The sequence below is a fragment of the Cebidichthys violaceus genome, unplaced genomic scaffold (assembly GCF_023349555.1).
Source record: "Cebidichthys violaceus isolate CVI_PGR_0920_01 unplaced genomic scaffold, fCebVio1.0.p SCAF_16, whole genome shotgun sequence".
NCBI lineage: Eukaryota > Metazoa > Chordata > Actinopteri > Perciformes > Stichaeidae > Cebidichthys > Cebidichthys violaceus.
Genome location: NW_027176329.1, coordinates 12835156 through 12858510, shown reverse-complemented (window position 1 = coordinate 12858510; position 23355 = coordinate 12835156). Strand labels below are relative to the sequence as shown.

At 43.2% G+C, this 23355-nt stretch overlaps 2 protein-coding genes across 4 annotated transcripts in view; one reads left to right on the top strand and one right to left on the bottom strand.

The window, feature by feature from the left end:
- Positions 1-1810, bottom strand: part of LOC137872843 (claspin) — a 13082-nt gene extending 11272 nt beyond the window's left edge. Inside the window, exon 1 of the mRNA XM_068711312.1 lies at positions 1741-1810. The gene's annotated coding sequence lies outside the window, so the exon portion shown is untranslated. The remainder of the gene's footprint in view (positions 1-1740) is intronic.
- Positions 1082-23355, top strand: ago4 (argonaute RISC component 4). 3 transcript variants are annotated; one of them, XM_068711315.1, is made up of 19 exons: positions 1082-1275; positions 7637-7808; positions 8029-8149; positions 8959-9140; positions 10107-10243; positions 11113-11247; positions 12167-12254; positions 12449-12596; positions 12770-12889; positions 13611-13772; positions 16136-16269; positions 17230-17414; positions 17635-17794; positions 18261-18441; positions 18609-18776; positions 19227-19361; positions 19471-19572; positions 20108-20307; positions 20541-23355. In XM_068711315.1, the coding sequence occupies exons 1-19, from the start codon at positions 1257-1259 to the stop codon at positions 20647-20649; spliced, it is 2658 nt and encodes an 885-aa protein (XP_068567416.1). In that variant the 5' UTR covers positions 1082-1256; the 3' UTR covers positions 20650-23355. The 3 variants fall into 3 exon arrangements, with proteins under 3 accessions (XP_068567416.1, XP_068567415.1, XP_068567414.1); XM_068711314.1 differs by having other exon boundaries at positions 16121-16269; positions 18261-18432; XM_068711313.1 differs by having other exon boundaries at positions 16121-16269.

Genomic DNA, 23355 nt, shown 5'->3' with positions numbered 1-23355 from the left:
CCTGTTCCATACACACCGAATAGAACGTTAAATTTTGATCTTTCGCGCGCCGTGACAGCTGGCCCGCAGTTTTCCCTCACCGAAGTGTCAATCGCCCTCTTCTCGCAATCCTATTGGTTTGTTGAGGGAGTTTGTATCCGCCCAGTTTGACGACATGGCTTGGTATGAGCTGATTTTAAAGCCCGGGACTGCTCGGGCGGGCGGGGCTCGGGGATTTTGCATTGCAAAATTGTTGTGCAGCAGTTGCGATACAAAGTGGGTAACAGTGCCCATAAGATTAAATATAACCAATTAGAATGATCAGAAAGATGCTAAATGTACACAGCGTCAGAGATGTAATCAGGTCAACGGCAAGTGTCACAAATATAACTGGGTAACAGTAAGATGCAATTAAAAAAATAAACGTGCCAAAAAACGTGCACGTTCCAAAATAAGAATTGCCTCCTGTGTAATATACATTAACAGTTAGGCTACTCAACAGATGAGCACATTGTGCACATTCAGTGTGATGTCTGCAACTTGCAAAGAAATAGTCTGAAATAGTCTGTAACAAGTAAAAGTCCTGCATTCACACTTTTACCGAAGTAAAAGTTTATAAGAATAACCTTCAAAATATACTTAAGATACCAAAGTAAAAGGAATCATTACAGAGAATAGCCCAATTTATAAATATGTTACCATATATTATTGGATATACATTGGTATATTATCTATCAATGTGAAAGGGACAATTTAAGTTTACTTTATAACCTGCTAGTTAGCTAAATTTATAATAATGTATTCATAACTAGCATTAAACTGAATCACTGAAGTAGCCTAATTCAGTAGGCTATTTACAAATGTACTCAATTAATTGAGTAATTCAGTAATTATATACATATATACATACATATATATATACACATATATGTACACATATATACTGTATATATATTATGTATATACTGTATATTGTCTTATATTCATGAGGTTTACTGTATCCTATTATCCCGCATCTGCTATAGCGATACAGCAAATTACGCATGCGCACAGCGGGCTCTACGACTTCTAATCAGCGCATGCGCACTTACAAATCCCCAGATCCAACAGTAGCGGCGCTAGCTCAGGTCAGTTAGTTCTGTCAGCAGTCGTCCACGCATCTATCTATATTCCCTTTTCTTAAATTAGCCACTTTAAGCTTCGCGATACCGCCCCCAATAGCAGCCTCGGTACGGAGCCGCCAGGCCGGGACAGAGACGGAGAGAGAGGCCACGGCCATGGAAGCGCTCGGACCCGGTAAGAAATATGTGAAAATAGAAAGCTAGCAGCGGGGAGAGCGAGCCGTGTGTGGGGCGCGTGTGCACAAATGTCGCATCACTGGGGGCCGCGGCTGCAGCGAGGCCTCGAAGCTCTGACGGGGAAACAAACCGAGGCCCAGCCCGTGTGTGTGTATATGTGCGTGTGTGTGACTTTATTTACACCGAGTGGGAGCCACGTTTTGTGCCTGTACAAGGAGAGTTTGAGTTTAAAATTGGCTATCCAGAAATGTCTGCGCGGTTTTATTTATCTGAAGCACGCACTGCTCGTCGTGTCGGGGCTGGCATTGTGCGAGTGGGGATTTAACAAGGACCTTCGTTCCTTCCGCGTCGTGGTGTGTTTACGTCGTTTGTTCACGATGTGTTTCGCTTTGACCACATACTACGACCTCGTTCCTACAACGAGGCCACGCGATATCGTCGAAATTTGTCAAAAATATCCTACCTGTATCAAAAATGTCCTACTAAACCATCTACATTTGTAGCATCGCCATCAGGAACAGCGCGTCTCTTCGGGCTGCCCTCCGTCCAAGATGACAGCGATGGGTGGGAAACAAAATAAACGGCAATAAAACGCATGTTACGGGCGTTAAACGAGCCGACGTGGGTGTTTTGTGACAAGTAACGTTAATATACTGATTTTATGCAAGACTGTCATTGGTTCACGTGCCAAGCGTCTGTTCCGAGCACAGCAGGGATGGATGGCGCTTTTATCGATCAGATCTGCAGGCCAGCTCCATATTATTCTCCTATATGATAACAAAGGCACTTATTTTGCAGCGATGCAGTGATCCAATGATAAAGAACGCGAAGAGAAATGAGCCATACACCTGTGCATCCAGCGATACAACGCTTTTTTTATTTACCAAAATATGTTTACCTCCATTTTTCTCCCCATTATAGACTAATTTTGTTTGTGAAATGCGCTTTTGCATACATGAAGAAATGAGTGCAGCCTGCAGAGTGAAGACATTGTTTATTTTTGTTGGAATCTTTGCATTGTTAACACACATTGCTCACAGGCTCTTGAAGAAAGGTGGTGACATTAAGAAAACCCAGATGCATTTATTTAAGGAGGAAATTAGCTGCCTGCCTGCATTCAACATTTATCTGAGTGAGCGTCCAGCGGAATGTTTTGGAGGTAACAGTATTGTGCAATCAATCGTGTGTGTGTGTGTGTGTGTGTGTGTGTGTGTGTGTGTGTGTGTGTGTGTGTGTGTGTGTGTGTGTGTGTGTGTGTGTGTGTGTGTCACACACACAATCAGTGCAAGCCATCAAGCTCCCATCTCTGATAACAGCTGCTGCATTGCTAAATTCACCTGGTACTTCTAGGATTTACGCAAGTCAGCTACATTTCTCTGAGAGGACTATTATTTAGTATTTAATGAATGTTTACCGTGTAAAGGTGAGGGTGGATTTAGGCTTTCTATAGCAGACATTATGATAAATAGGGAGACATCAGTATGGGTGTTGAGTCCAATACCAGTGTCGGACCTTTACACTCATGTAGGCTGATACCAGGATGCATATTTATAGAGCGATAAAGAGACAGAAGAGGGAATTGATGTGCAAAAACAAGTTAAAGCTTTTTAGAATTCCTAACTTAATCAACAGTTATATTAAGTGGTGTACACTTTACAGAATTGATACTGATCTTGTCAATTGTCGCTTCTGGTTCAGTTGTAGGGGATTTCTTCAGAAACATGTCTGGCCTTTGCGACAGTGTGGCTGGAATTCTTTAGGCTGGACCTCCCCTTGCCAAAAAGGTTGTGTGTACTGATGGCCTGGTGTGCCTTCACAAAGCAGCTCGTTTAATCTGTTCTTATTGTTTAGGTGCAACTGCTGAAGTGGTGCTCAGAATTGAAGCAGTCGACACAGATGCATAGGTTGTCTCAGGGAAGGCGTAGATGGAGGCGGACGGACAACAATTCACTGTGGGTGGCGTGAATTGAGCCAAAGATGAGCCCGCTCAAGTTGAAATTGTAATAACTGGATTTAGAAATTCCCGGTTATCCTAAAATATACGAGTCCACTGCGTGCAGAGACGGGTGCAAAATAAGTTTTGAGGAAAATGAATGACTTCAATTTGCGGTGAAATGTGGGAACGATTGATGATGATCTCAGCAGGATATATTACACATAGACTAGATATGTGTTATTTCACCATTGCTTTGCTGATTGAATTTTAACTCATTAGTTTAAGTCAATGTCAGTTGTTCCTGAAGCAACAGCTAAGAATCATACTTCTCTACACTGAGGAGAGAGGGGGGGAGTATTTCCTGCCTGTGAATGATCATTCTCTCTAGCTCTGCCTTTTCCACACTGCAAATCACCTTAATCCAGGTGATTTGCAGGTGTGGGCGTCTGCGTGCTCCCCGCTCAGTGCTGTTGGTCTCTGACTCATCACCAGGCCGAGCCATCATCCTCATGCTTAGCTTAAGCCCAGCTGTCTCTCTGCTTGATAACAATGTGGTTACCAGGGACACACATAGCATTGCTCCGCTCGACAGTGCACAAGTAGTAAACCCTCTCTCATCAAATGTGAGTACATCTCACACACACACACAATCTGACATTAAATCAGCGTAGATTGACAGGCGGGCGATTATCTTTGCACCGTGTTGTGTTGCTCCTTGAAGATGTTGTTGATCAATTTGTATCCAAGCTAAAATACTTGTTTGGCTTCAGTGTAACTGTCATTTTCTGCGCCAGGGAAAGCTAATTTCACTTCCTCTGTGACTCAAAGTAGCTGCAGCTCTGTCTCACTTGGAGCAGAGGCATAAAATTACACAGGAAGCTTGCCTGACAGGCTGTTTCAGTAGATGACTAAATGTCACTTTGGAATGTCTCTTTATGGGAATTCTATTTAAAAATGTCTAACAAAAACAAAAAAAGGGATTTACATACCTGTTCAGATCAAATTAGCTCTTTTCAATAATGCATTACAAGGCTGTTAAAAGAAGTATAAAGCACACAATTGGCATAAAAAATTTACACTTTTATTAGAATATGCTTGTGACAAAGATAGACGGGCGTATTCAGGAAAGAAACTCCTAAAGAGAGGAATGTCTTCTAGATGGATGTAATGTTCTTCTGCATATTTGTAGCTTTAAGTTAATTTCTCTGAAATGTTGGGTGGTCATGTGATCTTCCTCCCTGATTTTTTTCATATTAGAAGCTGTTATTTTTAAAGCAAAAATTGTGAGGAAAATGCCAAAAATTCTCTGATTTCACCTTCTCATCTTTTTAGATTTTTCATAGACTAAATGGTTAATCGTAGAAAATAATCAGCAGATGAATCAACAATCTTAAATTGCAGTCATACATCTTTTCCACTGTGTTCTTTCGGTTGTATTTGTATCTATTGCCTTTCACTGGTTACCATTTTGTTTGTGCTCGTAAACTCATCTGAGATGGTTCTGAATGAAGAAAAACAACAAACCCCATCAATTGCAATTATGTTTGAAACGCATTGAGAGCAGAAACGTATCGTCTGTTTATCCATCAGTTGATTGACGGAAGAATAATCTTGACACCGTTTTGATAATCAACTTAATAATTTCAGTCATTCTTATTTTTAAGGCAAAACAGCCAAACACTTCATAGCTCCAGCTGCTCAGTTGTGAGAATCTTTTTTTTTTTTTTTTCGTCATATGTGAGAGTAAACGGAATATATTTGGACTGTTGGCTCAGACAAACAAGCAATTTGAAGACGTCAATTTGGGCTTAAGGACATACCAACATTTTATGTACTAATCAAGAAATTAAAATATTTGTTAGTTGCAGCGAAGTGTTCATTAAACACCCTCAGTAGGTGGCGTTGGCAGTGGTAAGTAAGCGGGTTGTGGAGGAAGGATGACTTCAGGCATTTCATGTTGAGACGCACTCGTATCTAAGTGTGGTAGTGTGGCAGCTGAGGAGGCTATATATAGGTACATCTCTGGTTTTGGTGGAAGAGGAAGACCTCAAACTCAGTGCGCTGCTCACCACCAGAGTAAAAGCCTTTCTGTCGTGCCTGTACATGCACCAGCTGAGCAGAGAGAACCAAAGTCCAATGTCCTATAATTCAACACACCGAGTATCTGCAGGTCTTAAAGGCGTTTAATGTTGTTTCCTTTTTTAAAAAAGGCCTGAGAATGAATTAATTGTTGTCAGAGATTGTAGGCGGGTTAATAAATTGTATGCCATATCATCCCTACTTGCTTTCCATTATATTATGATAGTTTGAATGGTACGATCTAGAGCTGTAATTATTGGACATCTTTGAAATATTTGATTAAATGGTTCATCATTTAAGTTGTTTTTGAGCTACTTCCTAACATTTTACAGACTGAAAAGTTAATCCAACATGTCAGATGAATATAAAATGGAAATGGATGTTAAATTACATTCTATTTGGTGTTAAAAAGGTCTTAATGTCCCTGCAGAAACCCCGTGTGCAGCAGTCCTGCAATATGTGCTAGTTTTGTGAAAGCTCAAATTTGTGTGAAAGAGGTTTTGACTCAACTGTGTGGTAAATGTTGTGGTGATTGTTTGCATCGAACTGCATTTTATTCATATTGTTTTGTCCACCCCCACGTACCTAAAACCAAAGACATGTATTCCTGCTTGCCAAGCTTTCTGGAGACGATGTCAACGCTCCAAAATGGAGGCATAAAGGAATGCACTTACATTGAATTACAATACACTTGGAATGCGTCCGTGTGCGTTTGATACATAATGTAGAATTATAGAAACACTTGGTATGCCTTTTGTTGCCATCGGTAACGAGGCCAGCAGGACAAAGTGGAGTGAATCATCAGATAGTTTTAATCCAAGTCGTGACAAAGAAGAACAGCCGTGCAACAAATAGCTTCGAGACTGTATCGTAAGCATAATAATGACGCAGAAAAGCGGAATGATAGTGTAGTATACAATCAAGTTAATGGCTTGTTCTGTGTGGCGGGGATGGAGGGGTGGGTTGTGGGGAGCAGGGGAGGAGATTTGGGGCCCAGGCTAGATGAGGGTATGTTGGGAAGCGTGTTTTCAGGAAGCGATGGGGAGGGTCCCGATTGTCCGTGCTCTCGCGCTTCACTTGCTAACTGGAGCGTGTGGGTGCATGGAGTTCAGGAGGACCCCCGCAGTCCCTTAGCTGTCAGTTAACAAAAGCTTTAAGCAGCCCCCTCTAACCTCCTTCAATACCACCAACACAATGTTATTTTAATATCGTCTGTATATATATTTTGGCGATGCTTTCAGTCCTGGTACAGGGTGATGCGTGGCCGGCCAAAACGACAGATCAGTTTAGATTTTGACAGATAGAGCGGCACTGTTCCACCTTCCGTTAATGTAAATAAGTAGTGTTGACGTGTGAGATGGATGTGTCATCATCAGGTTCACTTTTAGCTAGAGGAAGCCTGCCGTCCATTTAAAACCATTTAAGACTATATGTTCCTCTTTTACCTGCAGCTTTTTACGCAAAGACTCACAGGCGCCACACCTGTGTAAAGCACCTGTGCATATACTGTATGTTGTGTGTGTGTGTGTGTGTGTGTGTGTGTGTGTGTGTGTGTGTGTGTGTGTGTGTGTGTGTGTGTGTGTGTGTGTGTGTGTGTGTGTGTGTGTGTGTGTGTGTGTGTGTGGCATAACGTAACGGCAAACCCAGACTCTCTGCGTGGCAATCTCCCCCCCCCCCCCCCGGCCCTGCTGCTGTCTGTCTGAGAGGAGCTTGCTCTTTGTCTCGGCTTGAGGGGAGGGCGCCCTGTGTGTCTGGGTGGAGCTGGGGGCGGGCCGAAGCATAATTGGAGGTCATTGTTTCGCCAGCCCCTTGTTGACCCATGTAGGTCGGGGGCCGGAGTTACGGATCAATCAAACCGCGTATGTGCACCGCCGGGTCTGCGAGGCCGTTTCAGTGCATTCAAGCAGGTGTCACTGATGAGATGGGTTGCAACAAGCTTGGCGTTACCTATACCACACTCGTCTCTAAAATCTGACATTTAATGCACAGATCAGCGCAGTCACTGTCGTCACCTTTTGTTAACGTTCAAAATAAATGCCAAACATGGTTTATTTGAAGCTGGGGGGGGGGCGGGGGCTCTTTTGTGGTGAGGAATCCATGCATTTCTTTCAAGAGGCTGGTAGATTAAGCCCTCACTGAGAGGAAACTGACCAATGTTGTAGGAATCGAACATTCAAATTAAGAAAGTTACTGATATTTTTATGCAAAGTAGTGACTCGCATGTCAATAACAGCCCTTATACTTAACTTAAGATGCCCGTGAGTTATTACTGCACTAACAACTGTTCCTCCTGGCCTCTACGATGGCAGTAACTCACAGTCACTTTTCTCTCTGCTCCCTCCAGGCCCGCCCGCCCCTCCCTCTCTGTTTCAGCCTCCGCGGCGTCCCGGCCTCGGCACGGTGGGGAAACCCATCCGGCTCCTTGCCAACCACTTCCAGGTGCAGATTCCCAAGATTGATGTCTATCACTATGATATCGACATCAAGCCTGAGAAACGGCCTCGGAGGGTCAACAGGTAAATCCTGGGTTTTTGGTGTGCGGGGAAGTTTTGTCTTCGGTGTTGGTCATTTTGAGATGCCAGCCATCTGTAGCTTTAATAAACTCAGAATGCCAGAGGAGAGCAAGTTTTAGATGCTAGTAAATGGGTAATGTGGGAGAAGAAAGTATTTTGGTTTATTGCCGTTACTGGTATGCTTGTGTTTTTGGCTCACCGCCATTTTGTCCCTGTTTTCTAGGGAAGTGGTGGACACCATGGTGCGGCACTTCAAGATGCAGATCTTTGGAGACCGACAGCCTGGCTACGACGGGAAGAGGAACATGTACACAGCACATCCACTGCCAATTGGGAGAGATAGGGTTGGTATTTCAAACACTTGACCCTCGTGTCATCAGCTTGTACAGCCATTCATTTGTGCGTTTTTAAAAAACATTGTGAATCCTTTTGGAGTCGACTGCTTTTACTACATGACACAACATTCACAAAGGGAGAAATTGTTTCCATTTCTGAAACCCAGTGATTTGTTCGTATTATGATACGAGGTGGCGGGCATGCGACCGGTTTACTGGATTAGTGTTTGTGGTTCTGTAAGTGGAAGGTTGCCAGCTGGATCAGTCTGGAATGTCTGGACCAGGAATGTGAGACTAGTACTGATCTACTAGGACCTCTAATGGTTCTGTGTTTTAGTTTTTTTTAAATATATAGTTTTTGACCTAATTCTAACATCTGTTTTAACTGTCAAGTTAGGCTGAAATTACGGTCTTTATAAAAAATCTGCATGTGTGGAAAAGAACCTTTTTAAAAAAAAAAAAAAATGTTTTCTTAAAAACGAATGGTTATAAAGTCTTTCACATTCGGCCTCCTGAAACCAGATTTACATCAGAATTAACAACATATTTCACACTTTTTGGCTTCTGGTTTACACCTGTGGACTGTGGCTCTACTAATGTTATGTTTGGATCTTTTGTCATTCCAAAAAACAATTCAAGGATTCTTGGTGCGTTGTCTTCTTTATTTCAATCTACTTTGCCCTTGGGTGTTTATCGCCTTTTATCTCTCCTGTCACCTGTTCTTCAATCCATTTCCCTCCGCTTATCTTTTGTTTCATCCTCTCCTTTTGCCCTCTTCCCTTCCCTCTGTGTCCTCATCCTCCTCCCTCCATCTTTAGGTGGATCTGGAGGTGACTCTGCCTGGCGAGGGGAAAGATCAGACGTTCAAGGTGTCATTGCAGTGGGTGTCTGTGGTCAGTCTTCAGATGCTGCTGGAAGCCCTGTCGGGTCACCTCAACGAGGTCCCGGAAGATTCGGTTCAGGCTCTGGATGTCATCACACGGCATTTGCCTTCCATGAGGTACCGACACCATCTTCCTCGTCACAAACACACCACTATCTTTCACATCTGTTGACAGAGTTATTGCTTTTTGTCTTTTATTTGTCTGCGTTACTTAATTTCCTGCGGTCGTGTGTCTTTGAGCTCAAATCGTATTAAAATGATTTTAAACGTCATCCTTCATACAGTAACCTGTACTAGCAATAGTCATTCCTTTCATACATCATCCCCATCCTGGTTGTGATCCCGGTGCCATCATATAGCGACAATTCTATGATCATTGCTGTCCTGTTTTCTGTCTGCTGCTTAGCAGAAGACTAAACTTTTAGCAACATTTTCCGTCCATGTCGTTGTCAGACTCTCTTTTTGATAAGTCCGTCTCCCTTTTTTGCATTGCCTTGCTGTATAGGCAGTTGTTGCCAATACCGGAATAGCAACTTTACCTGCAGGATATTCCAATGTTGAGTTAGACTTTTGTCACCTGAAGGGGTGTAGAATGGCCAGTAGGAACTCTCTGAAATGACCTGTGATTGGCCAAAGTATTCCGTCAAGGGCCAGATTTTCTAAAGCCAGTAGGAGGTGCAGAAGTCTTCTCTCCGACCCCTTAAATTACAGTATTCTAAAAGGTTATTGTATTATATACTGCCCAGTACCTACCTCAGTTTTAAGGGCACATTTATAGACACACTTGTCAGAATTTATATCTTTTTATGTTAATTTACAAACATACAATGTGTCTCTTAAATGGTCTTCCACTGCTTTCACTGTCTAATCTGATTCAGAAACCAAAATATGTTTTTGAGTTCTTGCTATATTTCATGTTTGTCTCCATAAAAGGTTTTACTTTGTAGCCCAAATATTTTCCATGGTATACAAACTTGAATCTTAATCTGTCCGATTATTCATTTTAACATTTGATTAATTGAGGTGTGACCCCGTTGATCGATTTTGGTCCGTTATTCAACCTCTATGTCTTTGTGTGCTCAGGTATACTCCTGTGGGGCGTTCGTTTTTCTCCCCTCCGGAGGGCTACTATCATCCTCTGGGTGGAGGCAGGGAGGTGTGGTTTGGTTTCCATCAGTCTGTCCGTCCTGCCATGTGGAACATGATGCTCAACATCGACGGTAAGACCTGAGTGGAGCTGGTGGCCTTCAGCTGTGATTCAAAATGTGCTTTGAGTACATTAATGTCTAAGCGTTCTGTATGGGGCTGATCATTTGATGTGGGTGTTAAATGACAGATATAAGGAATGTTATGATGTCTTTAGGGTTAGCAAGACTTGATGTATTTGTATGCACACAATCGACTACTGATTGTTTGGAAAACCCCACAAAATGTCAGTTTCATTTCCACCATCAGCTACTGCTTCCTTCTATGCTTCGACTGTAACAGTAGACTTTACAAATGTCCCACTGAATACTTTGACTGCCATTGGTTGGAAAACGTTATATCTGCTCAAATAATGGTTACATACAGCCTTGAAACACCACTAATACTCAAATTGAACTTCAGGGATTGTATGCATCCCCGTTGAATATTTTTGTTGTCACCTGTTAAGTCAGTTGAGATTGTAAAACTCAGTATTTCACAAGGCCTTTTGTCACTAAAACCAGTTCCTATATCTATTCAGGGTCAAGAGGGTAGTTGAGATGTCCGCTTGACACAAAGACTGTCTTACTCTATGATACAGGGACTTACTGTCATTTATAATACTTGACTGAGATGGTTTGCTCAATAGATAGTTTGTTTGTATCCGCTCTGTAACAGTGAAGAGTCACTCTTGTGTAGCGATACTTAGCGCTGTAAATGAGATCAGGACATTCATTAAGGCTGCATGAATGTGTTCTAAAGCTCCTTTTGTTACTCTCCGGTTCTACAGTTTGACCACACTTTACATGTGATATACAATATCATGGACTCATTTGGCTTGCGTGCAGTTATTGCTTTGAGGGACTGATTGGCTGAATATTGTTGTATCTGTTCCACCCCTCAGTGTCGGCCACCGCTTTCTACCGTGCTCAGCCTGTGATCGAGTTCATGTGCGAGGTGCTCGACATACAGAACATCAACGAACAGACCAAACCACTGACGGACTCGCAGCGCGTCAAATTCACCAAGGAAATAAGAGGTAAGTACTCAACAAACACACACACACACACACACACACACACACACACACACACACACACACACACACACACACACACTGTTACAAACAAGGACAAAAGGGTCGATGTTAACAGACATGCACACGTTGTATGCACAACTACTGTGACTTGCTGTGTATCAAATATTTCCAGGCAGAGATTACAGATGGGTGTGGGCCTGCAGGGCACATGCATGTTTGTTTTTGTGCAGAGTGCAAGAACTAAAGAAGCTGCACCCACTCGCACATGATCATGCTGTCTACTCAACACGCACACACGCACACACGCACACACGCACACACACACACACACACACACACACACACACACACACACAGACACACACACACTACTTAGCCTACACCAATGCTGAACACTTGTTCTTAGCTGCGGGGTGACAAAGGATTGTGTTTTTCAAATCAGAAAATATGTCCATGAGATTCACACAAGTCCTAAGAACGGGTCTCCTGAATACAGCTTTTGTTCATAACTTGCCGATACTCGTAAGAAAATACTGCTATTTCAGGCTCTGTTTGTCTTCACTCCTGTCTAAATACACAAAGAACCACCAAATAACCTCGCAGGAAATAATGTGATTTTTCAGAATTTCAGCTGCATATTTTCTACGGCAGACGCATGTAAGCTTTCTGAATTCTCCTTTTTGATCAGTTTTGGGCTGAGTCGTGACAAATGTGTAAAGGGAATCTGCAGAGAGCTGAACACTGTCCGCAGTCTGCTGCCTTGTCAGCATTTGTCTTTATCATGGCCTGAAAAAAACAGAAGAGTACGATTCCAACATGCTAAATTTAAAGATCTCATATTTGAAATTGCAGTTTGTCGAAAAAAGGCCCTGCCTCTACACATGCCTCTGACAGTTTGCTCTTGTATGTTTTTAAACAGGCTTGAAAGTTGAGGTTACACACTGTGGTCAAATGAAGAGGAAGTACCGTGTGTGCAATGTGACACGCCGACCTGCCAGCCACCAGACGTAAGTGTCGACACTCATCTTCACCATCGTATGTCAACGAAGGCAACATTGTATTTTTACGGAAATGTCCTAAGTAGTCATAACATTGTAAAGAGACAAAGAACCTTGAAAAGCTACAATGAATGAACCCTTTTTTGTTTTATATACTCTGGGACTTTCTGTGTGCTTCGCTCACATTTTCCATTCATTCACAGGTTCCCCTTACAACTTGAGAACGGCCAAGCCATGGAGTGCACAGTAGCACAGTATTTCAAGCAGAAGTACAATCTGCAGCTCAAATATCCACATTTACCCTGCCTGCAAGTAGGGCAGGAACAGAAGCACACCTACCTTCCCCTGGAGGTGAGAAAGAGGCTGTTTTGATGTTTGAAAAATGAAAAATCATTATTTTAGTTGACGGTTTGGCAAGCCTCCCCAATGGGAACATTCTCCCTTTTTTTAATTTCCTGCTGTGGTCCCTCTTATCTGATTTGTATCATGGTTGAATTTATGAAACGTTCCTTCCTGCTCTGTAGGTCTGTAACATAGTAGCAGGCCAGCGCTGTATCAAGAAGCTGACGGACAACCAGACATCCACCATGATCAAAGCTACAGCTCGCTCAGCCCCCGACAGACAGGAAGAGATCAGCAGACTGGTGAGTGCGGTTTCCCTCTTGGGCTGGGAGTAAGAAGTGACATTTGGGTGTTCTTTCTTTCAGCACTTGTAGTTTTTTTTAGTTCTAGCCACCTATATGAACTCAGGCCTAGTCCCCACGCACACAGGTATTTTTTATTTTATTTTTAAACGTAGTCTTTCAAAGTGTTTAGGCCTTTCGTTTACACCCCGAGACGGTGTCTTAGGTCCTTTTTAAAATAAAGCTTTTATAAAACTCCGGCCATGGCGAGGGTCAGAAACTCCGTTTTCCGTGTTGACGTTGAGTTTTTTTTTGCTCGTAACGTCAGTGTGAGCTGTAATCATCTTTTGTGAACCGTTACTAACGAGGCGACGTGTTATCCATCGGCAGCATGAATACATCCGTGATCGAAGGAAGAGGCCAAATAACCTGCTAAAAGGACTTATTACATGTGTACACATAAATGTACAGTTACTCTTCCACTATATTGAGGAACAAAGGCGTCACAATGCGCCATAGAAGTCACTGCTACATTATTCAACACTCGAAACAGACCCTTCTGCCAACACATTTTTTTTAGATGGTTTCTAAAAATACCTCTGTACATGTGGACTAGGCCTCAGTCTTTCCTAAATGCTAAATAAGGGCAAAATTCACAAGACAAGTCAGTGTACATCTCTTTTTATATATTTTTTTCTTTTTCATTTCTCAATCCAATTTTTTCTTCTCCTCATTTCCCCAGGTCAAAAGTAACAGCATGGTCGGGGGCCCGGACCCTTACCTGAAGGAGTTTGGCATTGTGGTACACAATGACATGACAGAAGTGACAGGGCGTGTGCTCCCGGCGCCCATGCTACAGTATGGGGGCCGGGTGAGTACAGACACAGGGCGAGACTGTGGCAGGGTGAGTACTGGACGGGGGCTGCACTGTGGGGTTGCAAGCATGACTGGGATCACACAGGGTGGGGGACATCAGAGTGAATGCTGGGTAAATGGGGGGGGGGGGGGGGGGGGGCAGAGAGGCAGAGATCCAGGTTTGCAGAGGTCACGTACAACGTTTTACTGTGTAAAATGACCCTACCGTTTACTAGAAAACATTAGCTCAAACAGAGTTCCAAAGTGGGAGAGGCTTTTTTAAAAAAAAATTTGAATCAATACAAAAGATGAGCAACTGTGTTAGAAGATATGCGGTTACCTTTTTAAAAAAGTTGCATGTACAAGCATGTGTACTTATATACATAAGGTTTCCCTAACCCATAAGTTAATGACTCCCAAGGTGCATTTCTGTAAGAAACATCCAATAACAGAGCCATAGGTTCTGTTATGTTAGCCGCTAATGGAAAGCAAAAGCTTAAGATTACAGTGTTGTAGTGACGATACGATCTGCACCTAAAATGAACTAACTGGCTCAATTTTAGATGACTTGTGCTACATCTCTGATTTGCACCTTCTTCTCCATGGCAACAGCGACTGAGGCTCATGGGTATTGTGGTATTGAGAGAGCCATCTACTATACCAAACAGATGCACTAACAGGATTAGAAAAGAAGGGATTTTCCTTTTTGTTCAATGTGTAAGTTTTGAGGGAGCCATTAAAAGGAACGTTTTAATTGGGAACGCAGATTCTTTAGGAAAAACGAAAATCCCTCAGGACCAGCGCCTCCTCCTCAGTTTTGTATCTCTCTGTGCAGTGTATTTATTCAGGTGGTGACTAGAAATCAGTATTCCACTTTAGTATATGCAGACCTGGAACTTGCCCTGTGCTACACTCCTGTGGTGCATCTCTGCAGTCTGTTAAGTGCACCTCTTTAAATACTCTTTCCCTTCACTGACAAGTATGTAAATATTGCAGGGCATGTACAGTAGATAGAGGCTGAGGTTTTTACCTGTTGCATTCAGTAGCGTCTGTAAGTGAAGGAATGGAGAAGAGGAGCAAGTCACTGCAGACTGCTGAGATTCACCCACTGAATCTCAAAGCAGCATTTGCATCCAACTTGTCAACAGAAGACATAGAAATCTGCATTTTGTCTGGATGAGACACTGGCTTTTGTTCTTCTTTTTTTTAAAGAAATACAGGAATGCATACTTTTTGACTCTGACATTTACTGGTTGTTAGATGAAAGAGAGGCTGAATTGAGATTCAAGGATTTTGCGTAAGGAGGGATGAATGGATGTGCTGCCAACAGGAGGCCGATAAGACTCTTAACCACCCAGTATAAAGTAAAACCTGTCTGAAAGATTCACTTTTTAAAGCCCATTTGAGTCCCATCTGAAAATGAAAGGGTTCATATAAATACTAAAGGTGCTGGAATACAACAGCCCATTCAGAGGCAGCGTTAAATGATTCTTCTCAGATGAGATGAAACTTTATTGATCCCTGCAAAAACGTTCTTGTATACCAGTGCCAAGCTTAAATCCCACTATTGGCTGCCTGAACTATACGTTGGTTCATTTACCCAAGATCCTATCACAACACTCTTTCTGAAAGGCTTGGCGACTTGCCTGCTGGGATATCGAGTCTAATCGGCTTCCAGTGAAATGCCCTTAAATGCAGACTGAAAGCTTCTCCCATTTCCGTGATCACCTCCGATGAATGAAATAAACTCTCATTTCATTTTAAAATGGCGTGCTGATGTTGGATCAAAGTATTCACATGGGAGAAGCAGCAGTCTATTTCCTGTGTAACATGCACTGTGATGGAGTTTTGATATTATTGATGACAACCCAAAATTAGGTAGTTTCCATCCTGTGACTTTGATTATGTCAAATATTTGAGACGATCTTGTAATGAGGTGGAGAAGCTTCTGACTTTTCCTGCCACACCACACCCGGGTAGCTCATTGTGGTCGCTTGTTTTGGGGAATAAAAGCTCTTAATGGCCTTTGGCAAATCTTGTTAACTTAATGGAAAGCCACTGCCCTTCTGAATTGGTATTCACAATCCTACTCGTAGTTGAAGCACTCAACTAATGAGGTGTCTTCTAATAGATACACTACTCTCGCTCGCTGTTCATGTCAGGACTCCTGATATGGGAAGTTAAAAAACCCGAATATTTATGTGCAATAAAGAAATTAACATTTATCGCTGCTAAATAAGTCTCAGTATGCTATGCATGGACTGTGTATGCCATGCGCAAATGAATACTTGTAATGTGTTAGGTTTGCCTGTATATGGTATGTCAATCAAAGCGGGGGTTGGGCTGTAGTATCTTTTGTATTGGCTCATCCAACCGGGGGGTTGACTAAGAGGTTAGGGACTCTCTCCGCAGAATAAGACCGTGGCCACGCCCAACCAGGGCGTGTGGGACATGAGGGGGAAGCAGTTCTACGCCGGCATCGAGATCAAGGTCTGGGCCGTGGCCTGCTTCGCCCCACAGAAACAGTGTCGAGAGGACCTGCTCAAGTGAGTCACGGCGTCAACTGTTGTGGTGTCCTGTTCGGCTTTATAATGAGTCCTTTCCCAGAAATGTACACAAGAAGGGCCAAGCTTGTGGAGCGGTGCTATAGTGTGGTGCAGGTATGAATCCTAAAACCAGGAACTGATTCAGCGTTTTTGCACTGCTGGGTCCATTGTACATTAGATGCCTGAAATAAGGTCTGTGGTGAGCACAAGTTTAAGAGATTTTAACGTTTTTTTTCCTACAATATAAGAAGTGTCGGTACATATCTTTGTCTTAGTTTAAGTATCTCAAAATAGTCTGTTGCTAAAAAGTTTATAGCCTAATGTTAGCTTTTTACGTCTGGGGATTTGCATTTTCACTTCTAAAATCCTGAAAGTGGTGCACATTTGTGACGATTATCTTGCTGAACCAAACGTGGAAGTATCATAAATGTGTTTGCCACAGAGCTTATTTTCTGCAAAAATGGAAAAAATCCTATTGGTGTTTTCTTGAGGAACCAGTGCGACGCTAATTTACTTGTTGGCCTACAAAAAAAGTGTCATCCCTGCAGCGCACTATGGATGGAAATGTTTGTTGGTCCACCACTTTCCTGGTCAGATGATGTATTCTAATGATGTATGTGATCCCCTGGATTTTCCTCTAGGATGAATTGTAATAACTTTGGTGACTCCTTAACTGCCCCATCATTCGGTCATATTTAGAATTTGTCCATTATTTGATTCTATGATCAAATACCTGCAAAACAACAACATTGGTATCCTCATCAGCCTCATCTGTACTTTGTATTTAGTGCTAGTTAGCATGTTAGCATGCAAACACCAAAACAAGATTGTGACCATGGTAAAAATGACACCAGCCGAACAGTAGTATGTTAGCATTGCCTTTGTAAAAGTCATGTTAAATTGTATTAGATGTTGTCCGCTTATCCTGCTGATTTCAGAGCGTTAAATGCTTTTCAACAGGAGCTTCACTGACCAGCTGCGAAAGATCTCCAAAGATGCTGGGATGCCCATTCAAGGCCAGCCATGTTTCTGTAAATACGCCCAAGGAGCCGACAGCGTGGAGCCCATGTTCAAACACCTCAAGATGTCTTATGTAGGTCTGCAGCTGATTGTGGTCATCCTCCCCGGCAAAACACCAGTCTATGGTAAGAAGGTGACGAGTGACAATTCAGTATTTTAGTGAAATTGCACGGTGCCTGTACAGACAGAGATTCCTTGCTTTATAATAAATGAGGAAAAAGCTTTTAGATATGAGAATGGAACAAAGGATGATGGTTAAAAAAAAAAGTTTGAAAAATTTGATTTTCTTTTCATTTTACAACAAAAACATAACTTTTGTGGTATTGAACACGTATTTGTCTACAGCTGAGGTGAAGCGGGTGGGCGACACCCTCCTTGGCATGGCCACCCAGTGTGTGCAGGTGAAGAACGTAGTGAAGACGTCCCCTCAGACCCTCTCCAACCTGTGCCTCAAGATCAACGCCAAGCTGGGAGGCATCAACAACGTTCTGGTGCCTCATCAGAGGTCAGCGCAGATTTTTAGTCATTTCTACGTTTCAGTCCAGATGGGAGTCTGGATGGAATGCTTCTTGGCTTTGAATGATGTAGACGGATCGGATGCTTTCTGAATGCAGATAGTTCTGGTAAATCGTGTGGTGAAGAGCAATCCAAGTTGTAACAATAATCGGCATAATTTTCATATACATTTTTGTCTGGTGCTTAGATTCAGTTTTTTGTCTTTGTATATTGATATTTCGATATTTTTTTCTCACATCATTTTCCTAATTAATTTATGAACCCAGAATTGCGCTGAGAAATAGTGTGCACAGGCCTGTAGTGCAAAGTCTCTTCTCTTTTGTAAGATGAGGCGCGAGGAAACCTTTATTTATCTCGAGCGAAGGTGCTTTTCAGCAGCTGCAATAAAAAGTGAGCAGAGAGGAAATGTAAAAGTCCAAGATAACGATAATTTTTGTGTCCTGTTCTTGGTTCAGGCCCTCTGTGTTCCAGCAGCCCGTCATCTTCCTGGGTGCGGACGTCACACATCCTCCAGCAGGTGACGGGAAGAAGCCGTCCATCGCGGCGGTGGTGGGCAGCATGGACGGCCACCCCAGCCGATACTGCGCCACGGTGCGAGTCCAGACGTCTAGGCAGGACATATCCCAGGTAACCACAGTAAGTTTCCATCGTGACCACTCGTCTTGAAAAATTCTTTTTTAAAATGCATCACTTTGGCATGATCCAGTCTGAATTTACAATGCTGTTACTAACGATAAACTGAATTGTTTCCATTTCAGTTGTTCACCTTCGATCTGAAGTTTACTCTAAGTTTTTGTTTACAGTGCCCTACTCCTCCATCCAATCAGGAGCAACTCTTCAGCCAGGAGGTAATCCAAGATTTGACCAATATGGTGCGAGAGCTGCTCATCCAGTTCTACAAGTCCACTCGCTTTAAGCCCACTCGAATCATCTATTATCGTGGTGGTGTGTCTGAGGGACAAATGAAACAGGTGAGAGCTTTGCGGTACTTGCGAGTCCCAAGAGTGATCTACTAGGCAGGAATGGCAGCTGTGATTCATTTTGAGAGGAGGCTGTCATAACCTGTATGTATTTTGGATTTGCACCTTATTGTTATCTCAGACTTTTGTATTGCACCATTTTATATTTTCACACATATCACTTTGTATTGCAACAGTAAAAAAGATGACACCCTGCTTCAGTCCAAAAATGGTGATGGGGGCCACAAAACAAGTGCCACAGGAAAATGATATGCAATGCACTAGTAGTATATCAAGGCAACATGTTGCATAGGATACTTTTTTCAAGTGTGTGTGTGTGTGTGTGTGTGTGTGTGTGTGTGTGTGTGTGTGTGTGTGTGTGTGTGTGTGTGTGTGTGTGTGTGTGTGTGTGTGTGTGTGTGTGTGTGTGTGTGTGTGTGTGTCTTTTGTTTGTATTTTCAGGTGGCGTGGCCGGAGCTGATAGCCATCAGGAAGGCCTGTATCAGTCTGGAGGAGGATTACAGGCCGGGTATTACCTACATTGTGGTTCAGAAACGTCACCACACTCGTCTCTTCTGCTCTGACAAAGCCGAGAGGGTCAGTAGGAGTTCACCCTTCTGAGATGTGTGCTATTTAATCGCCTTCTATTGTACAACGCCGTATTGTGCAAGTCTTTATTATAATCCTAACTGATTATCCACTGCAGGTGGGGAAGAGCGGTAACGTCCCAGCAGGCACCACGGTGGACAGCACCATCACTCACCCGTCCGAGTTCGACTTCTACCTGTGCAGCCATGCTGGGATTCAGGTGAGGGTCGCACACATGTCATAGCGTGTTTTACAAAACAATAGATGTGTGGTAGATTCAAATATTTAAATTTCATATGCAAACTAATGCAACTGTGCATGTTGTCCAGCTCACTCCAGTTTTCCAAGTCTGGATTTAGTACATTTACACAAGAAAAGTTCTAAATTATGGTTACAGCTCATTATTTCAGTGGATATTGTCTTCAAGGGCAGAGCAATTTTATTTTTTTTCCTGTGGTTACCACGGTAATGATGCTTAAATGACAATAAACGGCCTAAATTGGATGCGCCTTCGACCCATCAGAAGGTTTGGAGAAGGTTTATTTAAAGTGATACACTCCCCACAAATGTCTTCAGTATGAGACACTTGTTCCCTGTAAATTTACAAGATGGCTGTAAAATGTGGCTTCAGACAGACCCTTTTAGTGGTTTGTGCATATTACAGCGTATTACTGTGTCACCAAGTAAATACAGTGCACTTCATATGAAGATGTCAGGACAGTATTGACATGTTATGTCCCTATGTCTTCCCTCAGGGAACCAGTCGTCCGTCCCACTACCACGTCCTGTGGGACGACAACTGTTTCACCGCCGATGAACTGCAGCTCCTCACCTACCAGCTGTGCCACACCTACGTCCGCTGCACGCGCTCCGTCTCCATCCCAGCACCGGCCTACTACGCCAGGCTAGTGGCTTTCCGAGCCCGCTACCACCTGGTGGACAAAGACCATGACAGGTGAGGCAGCCCTGGATATCTGTGGCTCCAGTCCAAGGAAGAGAGAGAATGCATTGGGATAGTGTTTTTTTTTATATATCTTATCATTTGGATGAGATTTATTGAGCGTCCTGTCTATTGTTGTTGTCTCTGCAAAGCACTTTGTAACATTTCTTTGAGGACCTATTACCTACCAGAACGCCTCTCCTGATTCCTGACGGTCAAACTAAGCTCTGCCTCTCTCTGTCTTGCAGTGCTGAAGGAAGCCATGTGTCGGGCCAGAGTAACGGCCGGGACCCCCAGGCGTTGGCCAAGGCAGTTCAGATCCACTATGATACCCAGCACACCATGTACTTCGCCTGAGCTAGCGAGCATGTCAGCCAGTCCACCCGCGGATTCCCTTTCTTCTTCTGTCTTTTTAATCTCTTATTTGCCAGTCTCTCTCTTCTTGTCCCACATCTCTCTCTTTGTGGTCTTGTCTCTTTCTCTTCACACTCATTTTACATTTTATGAATCTGCACCAAAGCGGCTCTCGGACGGGGGGGGGGGGTACCTGCTGTGTCTCAATATGTCCAGCAGGTTTTTTTTATTTCAAGGAACAATCACCAACCAGCGTTCCCAATCGAGCCGCCTCTCAAACCAGCAATCCAGCACTGCAAACCTCGAGGGGTTTCCAATGCACAAAAGGAGAAAAACAAAAAAAAATCACGAGAAAACAAACCATACACACATATACTACAAGTTGAGCCATTATTTTTGAGTTTGTTTTTTCTATGTGAATGTCTGCACTCTTGTGTTTGTAAGATACACTGAGCAAGGGAGTGGACTGGCACAATGTGTGTCGGTCAGCGCAGCTCTTTAGCTCTCCCAGCTAAGCAGGACTCTTATCTACTTTTACCTCAAAGCCCCTTTGGGCAAAATCTGTCACAAAGTCTTGGGTTTATTGGGTGGTCGGGAGGGAACTCTACATGAAAAGAGATGGAGGGGAGTCGACCTTTTAAGAATGATATATATATATATTTTTGTTTTCCTTTTTATGAGCGTGTGTTTGAACCTTTTTCTCCTTTTACGGTCTTTAACAAGCGAGGTGACCTGGGTGTCCATGCCCATTACTGTTTTCCTCCCACCCATCTTGGCGAAGAATACGCGAGTCTGTATGTGTGCGTGCGCATCTCTGTATATACATGTACTGCTGTGTGTGTGTGTGTGTGTGTGTGTGTGTGTGTGTGTGTGTGTGTGTGTGTGTGTGTGTGTGTGTGTGTGTGTGTGTGTGTGTGTGTGTGTGTGTGTGTGTGTGTGTATGTTTCATGGCAGGCCACTGAATTGTAAAGGGAAATCAAGGCGATAACTGCTGTAAATGCCTCAGATTTGTTGTTTTTATATTCACACATACAGTACATATAAGCATATATTTACATCTATAGAGCAACTTTGAGACATATGACTTAAACAGGCCTCATGGAGGCTGCTGTGGGTATTTGTAGCAGCCCTGGGTCACTTGTTGATTGGAATGCTTTGAGTTACTTATTTTTTTTTTTAACGGTTGGGGATTTGCACATTTGAGAGCCGGTTGCTCCTTTTGTGCCTCAAAGTGTCAGTGGATCCCAGAAAAAGGCAACTAAATCCATTTCAAGCAGCAAGTGAAGTCAGGTCTGACTGTGTAGCAGTGGTAACCGTGGTAACCGTGGTCTGGCCCGAGGCTGGCTCAGCATCGGGACCTGTTGAATGGCTGCAGGCATTAAACGCAGAGTATGGTCTTTATCAGCCTTGCTGTCTGTGTCAAAAGCAGGATCTTATTTTTCTTTGGACCTGATTATCTGAAAGACTATATGATGACACTGCTGGACGTTGCTTTTCGTTTTCTTTGTTTTGTTATAGATGTAGTATCAAGGGCCGGAAACCAACGTAGTTTTTTGAGGTCTCCTTTGCTAATATTGGCCAATTCATTGCACTGACCCGGGACGCTAGGCAAGCAACAGAGGGCACTCTCAATCTCTCTCTTAACTTTATGCATTTATACATACGAATCAACAAAGCAGATTTGTAAAAGTTTAATATAAGATGTTTTGTGGTTATCTTAAAGAAAAAAAAACAACAAAAAAAAAAACAGTTTAGAATTAGTAGTTTACCATGGATGTTGTTGTTGTTGTTGTTGTTATCGTTGTTGTCAATGTTGTTACTATCGTGATGAAATTTTATGGTCGGCAGCGAAGCCAGTGATATATAGTTACTAGTGCGACTTCAGGAATAGACATCAGTTGTTGAGCTGCAGGTTAGGGCGTAGAGCTTTGGGTTTGGACATTCTTTTGTAGCATTCTGGCTAACGGTGAGAAGAAGTAGGCCCCGGGGTGGATGAATCCATGCTTCCTCTGTTGGTTCTGATGTGTGAGTGAAGCGCAGCGGCAGATTGGAGTTATTGTGTAGCACTCGGACTGGTAAATCAGGTCTGCCGCTGTGTGCATCACTCAGCTGGTATCGGTTGGTTTCGATCAGATAGATGGAGACAATCAGGGATTGTAATCAGAATGAACCTAGATTAAGGGAGTTGTTTAAAAAAACAAACAAAAAAAAAAAACCCGGTTTGCGATAGGCAATGAGTTGAATTTTTAGACTTTTTAAAAATGGTTTCTATTACTCTGTGTGTCTTTGAAGTATACCCACCTTAAAGTCTCTGCTATTTGACGGTGTTTGTCTCCTATTTTTATGCATTTTGAACACTGGATTAAATGAATTGACAATAAGCATAAGCACTGCCCATGGACCCCCCCCCCCCCCTTCCCCCTCCCCATCCCCTGTGCAGACTGTCACCATAGAGACCGTGGCTCGCTGTGGTGACGGCTGCACTCGTGGCGCCCCCTTCAGTCGCGATCGGGTGAAGCGTTTTGGAGAACCGGTCGACGTGCACGCCTCATCAGGAGGGGACCGCTCAGTGAAAACCCTTTTGTAATAAACCACCCGTAAAGCAGCAGGTTTACTATGAATGAGTTTGAGCGCCTGCCTGTTGAAGGCGTGGGCGTTGGCAGCGGACAGGAGCAGAGAAGCAGGGTGGAGGAGGACGGGGGGGGGATA